General features: G+C 35.1%; 2 protein-coding genes across 2 annotated transcripts; one reads left to right on the forward strand and one right to left on the reverse strand.

Moving 5' to 3' along the window:
• The first annotated feature begins 13,094 nt into the window (after positions 1 to 13,094).
• On the forward strand, positions 13,095 to 14,404 carry LOC141714309 (uncharacterized). Its single transcript, XM_074517833.1, has 3 exons — positions 13,095 to 13,543; positions 13,636 to 13,738; positions 13,847 to 14,404. The coding sequence occupies exons 1-3, from the start codon at positions 13,095 to 13,097 to the stop codon at positions 14,402 to 14,404; spliced, it is 1,110 nt and encodes a 369-aa protein (XP_074373934.1).
• A 919-nt stretch (positions 14,405 to 15,323) lies between these two features.
• On the reverse strand, positions 15,324 to 15,812 carry LOC141714310 (brassinosteroid-responsive RING protein 1-like). The gene has a single exon (XM_074517834.1). It carries the CDS (start codon positions 15,810 to 15,812, stop codon positions 15,324 to 15,326), a length of 489 nt encoding a protein of 162 aa, XP_074373935.1.
• Between the last annotated feature and the right edge of the window lie 3,166 nt (positions 15,813 to 18,978).

Here is an 18,978-nt window from a genome sequence, read left to right on the forward strand (position 1 = left end):
GACAACTCGAAACTATTCTCAAAGACAAGATCACCGGTCTTGAGGCTAAGGTTAAAGCTTACTTTAATTCCTATTCGAAGTCCAAAGAGTTTTACAATAAGCAAGCTGTTAATCAAACACATGGAATAGGTTATGATTACAATGCTGCTATTGGAAAATTAGGCATAAACTCCCCTCCTCATGTATGTGCTAAAGGCAGGGAAGTACCACATGTGCTTAAGGGTGTTGATGAACCCCTCTATAAGGAATCAATTGCTGAACCATTTGATGAGACCTCTTTTATTATTCAAGAAGAAATCCATGCTGAAGATAATGCTAATGGGAAAACTGTCTCCAAGTCAAGTGTGTCAAAAGTTCCAGTCAAGGTTGTGAAAGCAACTGAGACTAACTCAGACACACATGAGTTGGATAGCACAAATGCCATGTCTACCATGCATAAGTTGCCTATTGTTAATCCTTCTCATAAAGCATGTGGTGTTCCTGATTGTATGTCTTGTGCTTTTAATCTGTTGTTTGCTTATTTTAATGGTAAGCATGCTTCTAATGATAAGACTACTCCTCGTCAGCATGTGAATAATAGAAAGCATGATAGGTCTAAGACTGCTAGTCCTCCTAAAGCTAGAAAGGAGACATTTGTGCCTAAGCCTAAACATAAATCTGATAAGGCTGTTTTAAAGGTCAAATGTTCAGTCATTGAGAATGTTGAGAATAGTGAAATTAAGAATGTTGTTTTGCCTGATAAAGGCCAATTTTACAAGTATGCCGGACCCAGCCAAGCTTGGGTTCCGAAGAAGTTCTAATCCATTTGTATTGCAGGGCATTAAACAGGTACAACCGGTAGTGTGGATTCTTGACAGTGGATCGTCAAGACATATGACCGGAGATAGAGCCCTGCTATCAAATGTGGTTGAGAAAGCTGGCCCAGTGGTTACCTTTGGAGATAACAGCAAAGGTTTAACGGAGGGATATGGCTGTTTGCAAGCTGGAAATGTTATCATTGAAAATGTATATCTTGTGCAAGGACTTGAACACAATCTGCTTAGCATTAGTCAGTTCTGTGACAACGGCTACAATGTTTTATTCGACAAGCTGAAGTGTCAGATTCTGCACAAGAAAAGTGAAAAACCCTCCTTAATGGGAATACGGAAAGGAAATCTGTTCGTAGCTGACATGAACTCTGGAAGCAATCTTGAAGTCAATTGTTTCTATGCAAAAGCATCGTCAAATGAGAGTTGGCTATGACACAAGAGACTTTCCCATCTCAATTTCAAGACAATGAATTCTCTTGTCAAAAGAGAACTGGTAAGAGGTCTGCCTCAGCTGGAATTCTCTCCAGAAGGACTATGTGAGGCTTGCCAGAAAGGAAAGTCAAAGAAAGCAAGTCACAAAGGCACTGACACATCTTCCATAACTGGTGTTCTGCAATTATTGCACATGGATTTATTTGGTCCAGTTAATATCCTTTCTATGTCAAAGAAGTGTTACTGTCTTGTGATAGTTGATGACTATTCCAAGTATACGTGGGTTTTATTTCTTCACTCTAAGGATGAAACACCACAAGTTGTGATTGATCATATCAAGATGATTGAGTTAGATTCTAACGTCCCTGTTAGAGCAATAAGGTCAGATAATGGAACAGAATTCAAGAATGCACTTCTAAATGGATTCTGTACAGACAAAGGGATTACCAGACAATTTTCAGCTCCTAGAACCCCTCAGCAAAATGGAGTGGTAGAAAGGAAGAATCGTACATTGATTGAAGCTGCAAGAACGATGTTAAATGAATCAGGTCTTCCAATGTACTTTTGGGCTGAAGCTGTCAATACTGCATGTTATACTCAGAATCGAACTCTAATCAACAAAGACTTCATGAAAACTCCTTATGAGATTTTGAATGAACAGAAACCTTCTATCAAATACTTTCATGTATTTGGTGCCAGATGCTTCGTACTCAAGGATGGAGATGATCGTCGTGGTAAGTTCGAGGCAAAGGCATATGAGGGTATTTTTGTTGGATATGGAAGAAGATCATATAGAGTGTATATCATTGATCAACACAAAGTAACTGAAAGTGTCAATGTTACTTTTGATGACACTAAACTCCCTAGTATCCAAACTGAAGATCCTTCTGAGAAACTGAAGTTTGATGATACGTCAGATTCAGAGTCAGAACATGGTCAAGAACCTGAGGTTGTTGCTGTTGAAGAACCTGTTAATCCTGATAATACTCAAGGTAATAGTGATGGAAACTCTGGAAACAATGGAGATACCACTGCTACTGTCGGAGAATCTTCAAGTCAACATGGCAACAACTCAGGGGGAGATGCTAAAGGATCATCTAGTAGGACACAACATCACAATGAATTTCAAGGCGAATCATCAAGATCAAATCTTCCAAGACAGACAGTCTGGAATAAAGCTCACCCTTTTGAGTTGATTATTGGTGATCCAGATGTTGGAGTCAGAACTAGACGTGCTACTCAAAATGAGTGTCTGTTCTCAGGATTTCTTTCTGAGATGGAACCTAAGAAAATTGAAGAAGCACTAACTGATCCAGATTGGGTGATTGCTATGCAAGATGAACTCAATCAGTTTGAAAGTCAACAAGTCTGGAAACTGGTACCTAGGCCTGTACACAAGAAAGCTGTTGGTACAAGGTGGGTATTCAGGAATAAACTAGATGAAGATGGTGTGGTTACAAGAAACAAGGCAAGACTGGTAGCTAAAGGGTATTCTCAAGCTGAAGGTATTGATTATGATGAAACCTATGCTCCGGTGGCTAGACTTGAGGCCATCAGGATATTTCTGGCATTCACAGCATTTTCAAACTTTAAAGTTTATCAAATGGATGTCAAGAGCGCCTTTCTGAATGGAAAGCTGGATGAAGAGGTATATGTGGAGCAACCTCCTGGTTTTGAAGATCCAGATCATATGGATTTTGTCTTCTTTCTTTTCAAGGCTATCTATGGGCTAAAACAGTCACCAAGAAAATGGTATGACACTCTCTCTGAATTTCTTATTGAAAATAGCTTTATTAGAGGTGTCATAGACAAAACTCTCTTTTCAAAAAAACATAAGAATGATACTATATTAGTCCAAGTCTATGTGGATGATATAATATTTGGGTCTACTAATGATAATCTCTGTAAGAGATTTGCTAAGTTAATGCACAGCAAGTTTGAAATGAGCATGATGGGAGAGCTGAAATTCTTTCTTGGATTACAAGTAAATCAAAGGTTAGATGGAACATTTATTTGTCAATCCAAGTATCTCAAGGAACTCCTCAAAAAGTACAATCTAGAGGATTCAGCATCAGCAAGGACTCCATCAACTACAGCTGTCAAGCTTGGACCATGTGAAAACTCCATTAAGGTAGATGTCACAAGCTACAGAGGTATGATTGGCTCGTTACTCTATCTTACTACAAGTAGACCAGATATTATGTATGCTACATGTTTATGTGCAAGGTTCCAAGCGGATCCTAGAGATATTCATCTCGTTGCTGTTAAACGAATCTTAAGATATCTTAAGGGAACACCAAATCTAGGTATTTGGTACCCTAAAGAATCTGGTTTTAACCTTGTCGGATATACAGATTCAGATTATGCAGGAAGTGTTGTTGATAGGAAAAGCACCTCAGGAAGTTGTCAATTCTTAGGAAGCAGGCTAGTCTCATGGTACAGCAAGAAACAGCAAACAGTTTCCAACTCAACGGCCGAGGCTGAATATATTGCTGCTGGAAGCTGCTGTGCTCAGATCTTGTGGATTAGGAACCAACTACGAGACTATGGCTCTGTATTGAACAAGATTCCTATTTTATGTGACAACACAAGTGCAATAGCCATCACCAACAACCCTGTGCAGCACTCGAGGACAAAGCACATTGACATCAGGTATCATTTTATTAGAGAGCACGTCATGAATGGTACTGTTGAACTATTTTTTGTTCCAACAGAAGAACAAATAGCAGATATTTTCACTAAACCACTTGACGAATCCACATTTACCAGATTAGTTGGTAAATTGGGCATGTTAAATAGTTTTTGTGATCAATTTAATTAATATCTGGAATCTGTTCTTGAATGAATGTACAAATGAATTTTTCATAAATGAAAAATTCATTTGCAAATTTATTTTATCATTTTATCATATTTCTTGCTTATTTCTATGTAATATATATTATCTTATCTATGTTATTTACTCTACTTGTTAATTTAAAATATCTCAGAATATTTTATTTCCTCTAAAAATATTTTTCTATGAATTTTATTTGCTAAAATTCAACAGAAATCTATTTTTGGAATAAAAATAATTAATTCTGATATATTATATTTGTTTCTGTAAAAATTATAAGTTTTTATTTCAGTTTTACTATTTTGAAATGTGGTTTCAGTACTTAATTAGAAGTCTGTACATATTCATTTTGTTTTTCTACTGCAAAGACAATCGGCAAGACAATTAAAATTGTCTTGCTGAAAATCATTTCAGTAAACATGGAAATATAAATCTGTTATGCTTATTTTATCTTATTCTAGAAAGACAATCGGCAAGACAATTGAAATTGTCTTGCTGAAAGTCATTTTAGTAAATAATGACTGCTTATTTTAAAATCAGATTAATTTTATAACTGGCAAGACAATCGGTATGACTATTGATTGTCATGCCAGTAATAAAATTAATATCAGAATAATATTGTTTTATTTTGTACTGGTATGACAATCGGTATGACTATCAGATTGTCATACCAGTTATATTTTTAATACTTAGTTTATTTGTTTCATTTCCTTCTTTTTGCCTGGTATGACAATCGGTATGACAATCCCGGATTGTCATACCAGCTGTCATATATAAGCGTGTGTTGTGTATTGTTTTAAACCATCACAGCAGTTTCATTTCTCAAAAATTTGAACAGTTTTTTTTACTCTCTTTTACTCTCTTCTCTCTCCTCGAACAAGAACAAAACCATCAATCCAATTATTTCTTTGCTCGAGTTTTTACTCAGCACTCTTAATCATCACTTTGTGATATATACATACAAGTATATACATAAAGAAGTGCTGCTGAAATTTTCTTAAAAATAAAAGTTATTATAAAAAACGCAAAAATCAAATTAAAATAAGTTTGCCCCTTCAAATTCCATTTTAATTTTAATTTCAGATTTGTGTCTTTTGGTTTATCAAAATTGTGCTTGTGAGTTAAGAATTTTAACGAGATACATTTCGGTCTAAATTTTTCGATTATAATTAATTTAATTCGAATTATTAAATTAATTTAATTAATTCGAATTTTCTTAATATTATTCTTAAAATTCTGATAAGCTTGTGTCTTATTATTATTCTTTTAAAAATGGCTCTCAATTTCCAAATTGTCGCGCATAATCAAGTTGGTTATTTCAATCCGGAAAGATGTGATGTTGAAAAATTTAAGCCTTGGATTAGATTTTTAAATGATCATTCGATTGTTAGCTCTGCTATTAAATCAAATGTGATTTTAAACGTCGATCTACTTAGACTGATTTGCACAACTTCTACTGTGACCGATGATTCAAAATCTTTTTCATTCACCATCGCAAACACACAGTATGTAGTTGATGAAACAGTTGTCAATCGTGCTTTAAATTTTCCACTAGACAATTTCTGTAATTTACCCTCTGAAAATGATATCACAAATTTTTTCAATGCCATTCACTATCAGGGGGTGATCAATTTAACCAAACTTTCTAAATCAAATTTGGTGTCTGAATGGGATATATTCTTCGATACACTTTCCAAAGTGTTTGCCAACTGCACAAAATCTAATTTTCATAACATTACTTCCACCCTGCAGTATATTGGTCTTGCGGTTGTTTTCAATCAAAGGATCAATTTTGGCAAACTACTTTTTCCCATTCTCTTGAGATGTCTAACTTCTGCTTTACGTGATCATTCTACAAATCGTAGGGTATCATGTTACTATGCTCGTTTTCTTATGCTTATAGCAGATCATCTACTCACCCCTGAACACAAATCACTTTTTGCTAACTCTGCTGTAACTGAACCCCCACCAGTTAGCAAAAAGATTTACACTCGCCAAGACACAACCTTCAAATTTATGCAAGTACCAGTACTTGTATCTGCTTTCATGGCCAATTATATTCCCTTGCCTATTTTTAATCTTCCCGGCCATGAACAGCAACCTCAACCTCCAGTGGTACAAGCCACCCAGGCTCTTCCATTACAGGTAGTAACTCCTCACTCTCACTCTCACTCTCTTCCTACTTCTGTTAACAGACCCTCAGTGGTTGATAGGGCTGACCATGAAGTTGTAGAACCACAGCTTCAATCCCAGGTCATAGAGCCAAACACAGAGTCTCATTCTATCTCACCCTCTCCCCCACTGTCTAAAATGTTACCCAGAAGATTAATAGGAAGTAGTACAATGTCAAATATGAGTGAACCCTCAGCTCTGCCTCCTTCTAAGAAAAGAAAAACCTATTCTGAGGCATCTGAAAGCCCATCCTTGTCCTCCCAACAGGACATGGACTTTGAAATGGCCAATGAACAGTTACTAGAGGCATTCTCTCAACAGGATGCATCTATTGAAATTCGCCATAGGGCCATGGCATCCTGTACTGAGTCAAGCACAATTCCATTACTCACAATGGAACCATACACTTCCCCAGATAATACTCAGGACACCCAGCGAGGAGTGCACGTAGAGTCGGTTACAGTGCCTGCCATAGTTACGGCAGAAGAGCAGTCACATGCTTCAGAGGGAAAATCTGACTCTCCGCCATCTTTAATAGAGTCATTTTCTCCCCTCCCAGATCCAACAACTCTGGCTCCCTTATGGGATTCTCCACTCGCAGATTTATCTGGAGAAAGTGGAGGGCAACTCGGTCAATCTATCCCTGAAGCAATTCAGACATCTATTCCAAAAGATTTGATAGCATTGACTGAGGATCGGGACTCGCGAATTCCCATTGCACCACCACTGACCTCTCTTGAAGAGGCTAGGGTGATTTTTAATGCAGGTACAAAAGAACAGCAATTGGAAGACTCCTCACGAGCAATCATATTGAGAGAAACACATGCACGTGAGATGAGTGAACCAAACACGAGTGAACTTCAGGTGAGAGCACACACAGACACTGATACTGTCAACCTGTTAGCTCAGATTGCTGCCCTGAAAGAAGAACTTGCTAAAAGTCAAGCTGAAGCTCAAGCATTCAAAGCACAAGTGGTTGAACGGTCTTCTTCTTCCACCTCTGTCGACAATCAGCTTGCAATCATAAGGAATGACATCTCAGATTTAAAGACTACTGTAATACCAAAGCTCAATTCTATTCAGGACACTCCAAATTTATCAGCTGATGACATATCCAACTTCTGCTCCCTACATACAAGAATGACTTCTCTTGAAGACCTCGTTGAGATGAATCATTCACTGGACAACTCAAGATTTGTAAAGATAGAGACGGGCATGGAACATCTAAATGAAGGCATGAAGCACTTATATTACATGATCAAGAATTCTCATTGCCCTAATGAAGAACAAAGAGCTTATTTTGAAGGACCGTCTGGTGGAGGATCAGGCTCTGGAAGTGGTGGAGGTTTCAAAGGAAAGTCAGTAGAGGATCCCTCAACTAAGGGGGAGAAGAAAGGAGGGAGTAGTTCCAAAGGGAAAGAAAAAGATACTTCTGCTGGAGATAAAGGAAAGGCTGATGATGCCTACTACAGTGGAAAACAGGATGACTTCGATATTTTTGACATTCCCACTGAACCAGTTCAGGAAGATAAAGATGGGTTATTTGAAGCTGAAGAAGAAAGTGATTTTGAAGATTGGGAAGAAGAAGATACAGTGGATCCTAGGTTTGAGAAAGAATTTCAGAAAGAGCAGTCAGAGATGCAAAGAAAAGAAGCTGAACTTAAGAAGGTCTCACAGATCATTGACAGGAGAAAAGACATTCAAAGAACAGAAACTCTTCAAAAGCAACGTCTTCATGACATTAAAGCTCAAGAAAGGAGAAGAGATGTCAGACTGAAGATTGGTGGAAAGTGGGATGAAGCTAGGAGAGTACTCGATATGCCTCAGCTATGCACTAATAATGATAGGCAGTTCTTACATCTTCTTGACAAGCTGGAAATCTCAAATCCTAACAATGACATGTACATGAATGCTATCAAGACTGAAGTCTCAAGGATCACAGCTGCTTTTGATAGATCCCTAAATGAGATGAGCATTTTTGTATATTGTCAGAGTGAAGGATCATTCAAGGTGTCACTTCATCTATTTGAGAATCGTTCGTTGTCAGAGATTTGGGTTCTTTTAAACAAAGTGAAAAGAAGCTCAGAGTTGAATGAAGTTCTTCGGGAAAGGCTTAAAGAGTTTGCCAGCAGGGCTAGTCCTCAAGTGGTCAACAATCCTCATCAAGTGAGATTCTTTAAGTCTGATTGTCTTCAAATCTGTCAACTAGATGTACAATCTCTTAAAGACTACTCAGCTAAGCATCTGGTCTGGATGGAACATCATTTGAGAACTGCTGGATATTCATCCATGTTGAAGACTCAAGCTGCTGACTTGATTCAAGCTTATTGTGAGAAGAATGTTAAAAGGTACAATCAACTCAAGAATAAGTTGAAGACAGTTGGAGTTCAACCAGTCAGACCTGCAAGCTTCACTTCAGAAAAGGATCGTGTTTTTGACAAGGAATTGCTTCAAGATTTAGAAGAAGGTGAAGTCAGAAGAGAAGACAACTAAAGTCAATTAGCTCAAAACTCAATGTAATATGATTAGAGCGTTATGAATCAAGATAGTCTAATGTAGTTATATGTTCAGGCTAGAGGAACATCTATCTTGTATTCACTTGTAAATTTCATTTGGAATCTGGAAAATGTTAAATATAATCCAGAACTTTTCTGCTATTTACTTTACATTATTGTTTATATCTTTTTCTTATTTGATTAGTTGAGTTATCCTCTAGGTATTTGTTGTTATTGTCTAACAAGCAAATAGGGGGAGATTGAAAGGCATATGTCATAGCCTACTCGTTTTTTCGAGTATTTAACTCAACTCAAATAAGAATGTAATAAGTAAATAGTGGATCAAGCATCAGAGAGATCTCACAAAGTAACATCTGTCAAAGAATAAAGAAACATTGTTCATCTGCAGACTTGAAGATTCACTGGAAGAAGTTCAAGAATTTGATCATGCCTCAGTGATATAAATCAAGATCGTGGATTTAATCAAGTGACAGAGATCTCGTCAAGGTATCATTTATTACAAGGATTCAATCAGAACAACAAAGTCAAGACATGAAGAAACGTCACGGAAGTTAGTCACTCATGAACCAGACAGTACATCGAGTGTCAGCATTGAAGTGACGGAATTGATTCATAAGTCTCAGAGACTTTAAGAAGATTGTCAGAAGAATGGATGCTGCTCAGGGTTAGTATTAATTCTCTATTAATTAATTAAGTCATATAATTTAATTAAGAAAATAAATTATATCTGCAAGGATTAATTTATTGATTAATTGAATTAAATTGATTAATTAATTTAGAATTAATATTAAGGATTTTCAGAATGTTAATTGATTAAAATCTGTGATAATTCTAAGTAAGACAACTGATTGTACTAGTATGACAATCGGTATGACAATTGATAGTCATACCGAATGTCTTGCTAATTCAGTTGATTGTATTGATAGAATTTTCAATTAGATTAAAATCAATTATGTATTCAGAAAAACAATTTCAATTGTACTACTATGACAATCGGTATGACAATCAATAGTCATACCGAAAGTCTTGCTAGTTCATTTTAATTGTCTTCCTAAGCTCTAATAGATTGTCTCACCGAAAGTCATTCAAGCTCAAATAGATTGTCACACCAGTTCTCAACAACTTCGGCTGTGATTGATTTAAAAGGAAGCAGAAGACAATATCAACTATTAACTCAGCAAAAACAGAGCAGATACAGAACAAGAAAACACAGCAGAAAACAAAAGAAAATATTTCATCATTCCTCTGCTTATTCAAGATCAAATATTCTAGTTTGTTAATGTTAAATCCAAACCACTAGAATTACTTATCTTGTTCTTGTATATCAATCTAGCGGATTAAAATCCCTAGAACTTAATCTCAAATCGCTTTTAGCATTTGATCTTTTAATTACAAAAATAGAAAAAGTTCATGTCGAATTTATTCTAAATTTGTAATAATTGATTTGAGATTAATCCCTTGTAATCGATACCGTAGTTGTAACACCTTTCAAGTTTAATAAAAGTTTTATTTAACTTGAATTTTGTTTCACAATTTTATTCCGCATTTTATTCGACGAAACGGTATTGTTTGCATTCAACCCCCCCTTCTACAAACAAATTGGGACCTAACACTTTACAATTCCTTAAGGAAATTGTTTTCCAAAAGAAACCCGACTACATCTTTTTGTCTAAAATTTTATGTAGAAATAAAACAGTAGAGAAGGTAAGTAATATACTATGATTTGAAGGCATGTTCGTGGTGGAAACTCAGGGTCACAGTGGTGACATTGCTTTGCTGTGGAGAAACAAAGACGAGATTTCCCTGACTTCTTTTAATAAGAATCACATTGACACTAAAGTGACAACTAAGGAAGGGAACATGTATATGCTTACTGGAATTTATGGAGAACCGAACAGGTCCAAACGTCAAGAGACATGGGACTTGATTAGAACTTTGGCAAGAGATAACTCTCTACCTTGGTGCCTGATCGGAGATATGAATAATGTTTTATCACAAAATGATAAGAAAGGTGGTAGACCTTACCCTGAGAGACTTTTGCAAGGTTTTCGAGATGTGCTGTATGATTGTGACTTGATGGATGTGAACTTGTGTGGCTATCAATACACATGGGAACGTGGTTCAGGCTCAACAAATCACATTGAGGTAAGGCTAGATAGATCAATTGTTTCACAATAATTTCTTACTCTGTTCAAAGATGCTAAGCTGACGAACCTGGAAGTTTCAACATCAGATCATAGCCCAATTTGGCTGGAAACTCAGCCAGTCCAAATTTCTATTTCTCCAAAGCCCTTCAGGTTTGAGAACGCCTGGTTTCAAGAACCGGTGTGCTATACACTAGTAAAGGATGTGTGGAGTAATAGCCCAAACAACTCCTTTTATGATAAGTTAACACAGTGCTCAGAAGTTCTATCAGTCTGGGGGAAAGATATTACGGGAGACTTCAAAGGAAGGATTAGTAAGAGTAAGAAGATTTTGAAGGCTCTTAAAGGAAGAAGGGACAATGACTCCATTGAGGCAGCTAGAAACGAGAAGAAGAATCTTAACGAAATATATGCTCAACAGGAAGTGTTCTGGAGACAAAGAAATAAACAATTATGGTTGAAAGAAGGTGATCAAAACATCAAATATTTCCATGCAGCTACAAAAAATAGGAGGAAAGCAAACTAAATTACTTCTTTGAAGGACGGAACTGGGCACACGGTAGAATGGGGTTCTGGGCTAGAAGAGACCATAACAGGCTATTTTACTCGTTTGTTTGCTGCAACAGACACGAATTGGGAAAGCATTACAGCCTGTTTATCAAGTAAAATCACACAAGATCAAAATAATATGCTATCTGCAGAGGTTGAGGAGAAAGAAATTAAAGCTGCACTCTTCCACATGCACCCAGACAAATCCCCGGGACCTGACAGGATGAGCCCGGAATTTTATCAGAAATGTTGGAATATAGTCAAGGCCGATATTGTTGATATTGTTAGACATTTCTTCACTTCTGGTACGATTGATTCTCAGATGAAAAATACGAATATTGCTCTTATCCCCAAAAAGAAAAATCCTGTTTTCATGACTGATCTTCGTCCTATCTCTCTTTGCAATGTTGTGTACAAAATAATATCTAAAGTCCTTGCTAATCGAATGAAAAAAGTTATTGATTATGTTATCTCAAACTCTCAGAGTGCTTTCATTCCTGGACGTTTGATCACTGATAATATAATGATAGCTTTCGAGATTATGCACTTTATGAAGCGAAAGAATAAAGGTAAAGATAGCTGGATGGCTTTAAAGTTGGACATGTCCAAAGCCTATGATCGTGTTGAATGGAAATTTATGGAGGCTGTTCTAATAAAACTGGGGTTTAATGAGAGAGTAGTTAAATTGATAATGGGATGCATGACTTCAGTTCAGTACCAGATTTCACATGCTGGAAAGCAGTTTGGGTCCATTGTGCCAGAAAGGGGCCTCAGGCAAGGAGACCCATTATCGTCGTATCTTTTCCTAATATGCATTGAAGGCCTGTCAACATTATTGAATGATTTAGAAAGAAGAAATAAAATCAAAGGTGTTAAAATGGCTCGTTCTGCACCATCCATCTCCCATATGTTCTTTGCAGACGATTCTTACATTTTCTGTAAAGCAACTTTATAGAGTGCAGATCATGTGCTTCAAACTCTGAAAATATTTGAAGCAGCTTCAGGGCAGCAAATAAATGTGGATAAATCATCAGTTTTCTTTAGCAAAAACGCATCAGGTTTGCTGAAAATTGAACTCTGTCAAAAGCTGAACTTTCATGAGGCCAACAATCAAAGTTTATATTTGGGACTGCCTAATATAATTGGTAGAAACAAATCCTCAATATTTGGTTATCTTAAGGAGAAGTTTCAAAATAAATTACATGATTGGGATAACAAAATTATTTCTAAAGGTGATAAAGAGGTGTTGTTGAAGACAGTAGCTCAAACATTGTCGAACTATGCAATGGGAGTCTTCCTGTTACCTCTAAATCTTTGTCAAGATTTGGAGAATCTGATGTGTAAATTTTGGTGGAAAACGGACTCAAAAAAAGAAAGAGGGATCCATTGGTTTAGCTGGAACAATATGTGCAAGAAGAAATCTCTGGGCGGAATGGGGTTTAGAAGCATCCACGAGTTTAACGTTGCTCTTTTGGGTAAACAAGGCTGAAGACTGCTGAACAACCCAGAAAAGCTGGTTAGTCGTGTTTTCAAGGCTCGCTATTATCCATATGGGTCATTTTTTAGTGCTAAACTTGGCCATAATCCCAGTTATGTTTGGCGGAGTGTTATCGAATCTCAATCAATGCTGAGACAAGGCATGGGATACATGATTGGTAACGGAACCACAATCAATATTTTGGAGGATCCGTGGTTGCCTTTGCAGCACGAAGCCTACATTCAAACAAATAGTCCTACTTTACAGGGGCAAATGGTTTCTTCATTAATGGAAGATAACGGAAACTGGGACATCGATCTAGTTCTAGATGTTTTCGATAACAGGGATGCTGATTTAATTCTATCGATCCCGTTGGATACTGGAGTGCAAGATTCTTGGTATTGGCGTCAAGAGAAGTTAGGGTGTTACTCAGTCAAGAGCGCATATGCTTTGCTTCAGGATTTAAAGAACACAGTTCAAACAGAGCCAAATTCAGGGTTTTGGAGAAAACTTTTGAATCTGAAGATTCCACCCAAAGTCAAGAATTTTTTATGGCGTACCTCCACAAACTGCTTACCAACAAAGGATTTACTGCGTTCGAAAGAGTCCAGGTAACAAATCTTTGCCCTACTTGCAATGAGCTCCCGGAGACAATTCTTCATATTCTGGTATCGTGCTCCTATGCTGTCATGTGCTGGGAAAGAGTTCACAATCAGCCTGTTATTGGTGAGTTTAGCTCCTTCCAAGAGTGGCTTCATCTAGTGTTTATTCATAAGGATAATGATAACATATGTATTACTGTATTGGTCTGTTGGATGATTTGAAAAAATCGAAACGAACTTGTATGGAACCAACACTGCCTGGAGATCACAGAAGTGGTTGAATCTGCATATTCTGTTCTTAATCAATGGAAGAGTGTTCAAGACAATACTTTTGACCGGTTTATGGCTTATATGAGTCAAGACGACGGTGATGAACACTGGCACGTACCCCCGAATAACAGTATTAAGATAAATGTTGACGCAACCATTTTTGCAGAAACGAGTTGTTACAACAATGCATTTGTAGTAAGGGACCATGAAGGGCAGTTAATTGAAGCTAACTCAAAGTGTATGAGAGGTCAGCCCAACCCGGAATTGGCAGAGGCATATGGTATAAGAGAGGTGTTAAGCTGGGTTAAAGAGAATGATTGCGCCAACACAATCATTGGAACTGATTGCTTGCAGCTAGTCCAGGTCATCCGTAGCACTCTCTCTTGCTTATCATATATGGGGAGAGTTATTAAAGATTGTCGAGACATGCTTGCGAGTTTGCATCACAAAAACGTAAGTTTTAAATTTGTTAAACGTTCAGCGAATAAGGTAGCTCACTATTTAGCGAGATACAGTTATTCAATTTCTGATCGTAGTTGGAGAATGTGGGATGTCGATTCCGATTTTCATCATGTTCTGTTAAGTGATTTACAACATTAATGAAATCATTATTCTGGAGGCAAAAAAAAATGGCTTCAAAAAAAAACTGTACAAATTGGACCCCAATTGACAATTAGTAATTGTAGTTAAATTGTACTTAAATCGGACCGTAATCCCATATACGCTTCGCCCATCATTGAAAAAGTAAACTGTACGGGCCGGTTAATCTTGGGCTTGACATAATAAGCCTTCAATGCTTTACTTACTTGGGCTTGTGAGTAAATTTTTCTTGAAAGAGGGCTTGTGATTAGATTAGCGTTTATTCGTTTTACTTTGATACAATGATTAATGATACTACATAAAATCGAGATACCTGATATATCAGAATTTGAGGGAGATTTTAAATTTGGGGTTTTCCCAAACGCTCACACTATATCATTTTCCACTGAGTAGTTATAAATTTTTATCCTGCATTGACTAATGAGACACCAAGTTATAATTCGCACCTTCAATCAGCCCACTGTTGCCACCATCATTTCTTTACCTTCTCTTTGAAAAACGAAAATCACTTCTTATTTTATTGTATTTATTATTGATCACTTGTAGAAAAACATGTAGCTATGGATCACAAGAAACATGTAATTCACTTTACTTTGTGTTACTGCTTTGGTTATTTTACATGTAGTATATTTGCCAAGTTCATTTTGCTTTAACAAGATAATTGATCTCTGAAATTATGTAGACAATAACAGAGATCACTAGACAATACATAATTTCTTTAGAAAGGATACATTGCTAATAACTGTATATATAATAATATTATATAAAGTTGTATGATGAAGTAAAACAACTAACTAATCACCGGATTACACATAATCTTTGCATTTACACAGTGAAAAGGACAACCCATATAATATAACATCATCTCTTCCAAACTAATGCTACAAACCTACTAAACCCACTAATAAAAGTCAAATAACTAATGTGCTAATCTACGCAAATAACCACCATGTAATGCCGACAACACCACCATCATCTCCTCATCACTTCCATAATAATCTTGATTATTCCTCCTTTGCCTATACTTAGCCACAACTTCCTCCGGCAACACACTAATCCGGCAAAGCGGACACGTAGGACAATCCTGTTGGAGCCACGTGTCCAGACACTGTTTGTGAAAAGTGTGGTTACATTGCTTAACTTTCCTAATCTCTTCTCTTTCTTGAAACATTGACAAACAAACAGGACATTCTTTTGTCTCTCCTGTTAGTCCCTCCTTGTAGCGACTAGCTGGATTCTTTCTTTCAATGAGCTTGAAGTACTGTGCGGAGGTTATCGGAGAGTTGCCGAAGAAGTAAAAGGCACCGGAGACGGAACGGAAAAGGATTAGGAGTTCAAGAAAAAGAAGGGTTAAGAAGACAATGGTGATAGTGCAGAGGTTATTGAAGAACTTGGAGATGGCACCCATTTGTTTATTTTGTTAAAAGTATTTTGGTCGAGTTTGCTAGCTGGTTGGCTCTCTTTATAAGAAGATAAATGGATAGGAATTGTTGACTAAAAGTCTAGAGAACTTTGTACATTGAACATTTTAAAATATTAGTATGAATTATTATTTGGTTAGTGGATGTATCTATATTATATTAATAAATTAATGCTTTTGTAGACACTTCTCGTGACTTACCATTATAATTATGAAATAATTAATCTAATCTACTAAAATTAAGATATTAAAATTGTAACCTATGCAAAATGCATTACAAGTAATACTTCTGCTCAACAAAAACTTGATGCAGTAGTTTAGATTTCTGTCCTCTAAAAGAGGTTAAGGATTTGATGGATGATTTTGCATAGAAAAAAAAATTACTTGAATTACTACACTGGCAATAAACTTTGGGAAACACATCCGGGGCTGGGAATCTCTGCATAAATGAGTTTCTTTTAACATATGATAATTAAAAAAGGAATCAAGTGACACAGGGGGCCGATGTTCTCGATCAGGGGTCCTCACTCTCCACTACATAAAATAGAAATATATATCAATATGTTAATGTGGACAGATGTCTCAATAGCAAAAGTAGCAGATATATAAATATTTCATCATATATGATTCATCACTTCAATATTGTCTATCACTTTTCAATGTTTAATGTATGTTAGTTTCAAGCATGCTAGTCACACATCTGATTAAATTTATGATACAGTAAGAAAATTTAATTTCAGAACACCCCTCAACTTCAAAAAGACATGACAGATACAGGATCTGAAATTTATGATATAATAGGAAAATTTAATTTCAGAATACCTCCTAAACTTCAAACAGGAATGACAGAAGGCTGTAAACATAGGATAGAGGACAAGTTTAGAGGAGGCAGATTTAGAGAATAATATATTATCTTTAATTCTTTTTATTCTTATAATTCTCACAATATAAAATATCCTCAAAAAGAAAAAAATTAAAATATATGATTTGCATACATTTTGGGAGTATATAAATCTGGTTCATTATTCCATAGGATGCATGTATTAGAGGAGCAAATGTAAAGCTCCCCTTAAGTTTATGAGATGATTACATTATTACTCCAACCGTCCAGTTTTTTCTTATTCACTCAACTTTATTTTACTTTTGTAGGTACGGTAAGTTGCAAAGTAATATAGTTCCGTTTATTTAAAAAATATATTTTAGAATCAAAATTTAAATATTAAAATTTTATTTCAAAAAAATAAAATAAAATTATAAAAATATGTTTAATATGCATCTAAAAATGTGTGAAAAAATAAAGTGGACAAAAAAATAAAACAGAGGAAGTATTTAAATAACAAAAACTCTTTTCTTTTTCTTTTTTCTTATTAAAAATACTTTAAAACTAGGCTACAACACTTTCTGCGGCTAAATTTAGTATCATCGTCAATATATTCGTCTTGTTTCATTTTCATATAAAGGAGACTAAATTATATATGTTTTGTTGTGCAACAAAACATGTTTGTTTATTAAATAGCGAAAGAGTGTTGATCAAATCGTAGAAGAGTCATCTGTTGGTTAAGTAGTATAGTCAGCATTTAATTTCGCAAGCGTTCTAGAATTAAGTGTTTAAACTACCATGTTTGTGGTTATAGGTCACCATTAATTATAATAAATAAGCTTAGGGCATTTTCAACACATTTTTAATATTACTTTTTAAAAAGATAATATAATTGTAATTTAGTTACTTTACTACTTTTCAAAACAATATATAAGATTGGATTTTAGTTATTACAGCAACTCCTACCATTACTTTACATTAGTTTCACACCTAGCAAGATACACCATTTTTATTAATATTTTCATATTATTTAAATTTATAAAAAAAATGTTAGTTAATAGTAAATAGTATATAATTGATAAAATTTGAATCATTAATCTTATTAATATATTTATAAATAATAATATTAATATTTATTGTTGGCGGGATTCTAACCTCAAATTTAGATAACTTATAAATAATAATATAAATATTTGTTATTGCCGGAGTTCGAACCTCAGAGTTTGAGTAGTGTAAAATAGTTTTATAAATATTTTTTGTTGTAAATATAGAAACTTGAGTGTATATTATTTTTGTATTTGAATCTAATTACTTAATTAAAAAAATCCGACGATCATAAATATGGATAACTAAACTAACAAAAAAACATATCAAATTATACACCATTATAACTAGTATAGTATAATATAGAAGTATATATATATATATATATAAATAGATAGATTTTCTTCATAAATAATATAATTAAAATGGCTCTTAGTTACTAAAAATAAAAAATTACTCATTCCAACAACTCTTTACAAATTCAATTTTCTATCTATTTCATTATCCTAATTTTTTTATAGAATACAGTCATACATATATTAAAATATTTATAGATTTTGTATAATAAACCAATAACAATCATGGTTGTAAAAATCGGTAATCGGAACTAATCGGTTTAGGTACCGATTAGGGATTAATCGGCAAATCGGGGATTAATCGGAGGGATTAATTGAAAAAAAAATCGGATATGTTTAAATATTTAAATAATATTTAATATATTTACCTTATTTATTATGAAATATATAATTCAAAAATAATTTATAAATATTAATCGGATTTCAAAAAATAGATCGGCCAAATATTTTTTAAGGATTAATCGGAGATTTTTAAAAAAATCGGGGATTATTAGAACAGTGATAACAATGCAAATGTAAACTAATTAACAAAGAAATGTATAACACTGATCCAAATGCACAAAAAGTCCGGACCCAAAAATCTGGTCAGGACCGACCCGGTCCCGGCCCGGGCTTAGGGCCTCGATGAGCCCTATATTTTTAGGCAAAACCCGGCCCGGTCCGACCCGATTAAAAGCCCGGATTTCGGCCCGGCCCGACCCCATTAAAAGCCCGATTAAAATCTGATTATTCTATTTTTTTTATATATTTATGAATTCACATTTACTATAAATATAAATAATACTTTAAACACATATATATTTACATATTTGTGATTAATAATATTATTTATAAATTTCATTGCATAAATAATGAATAAGTACACTATATATATTTGGATAACAATGATAAAACATATTATTCTATAAACATGTTTATTTTTTGCCGAATTTAA

The sequence above is a fragment of the Apium graveolens genome, chromosome 3, assembly GCF_009905375.1.
Source record: "Apium graveolens cultivar Ventura chromosome 3, ASM990537v1, whole genome shotgun sequence".
NCBI classification, from domain to species: Eukaryota; Viridiplantae; Streptophyta; class Magnoliopsida; order Apiales; family Apiaceae; genus Apium; species Apium graveolens.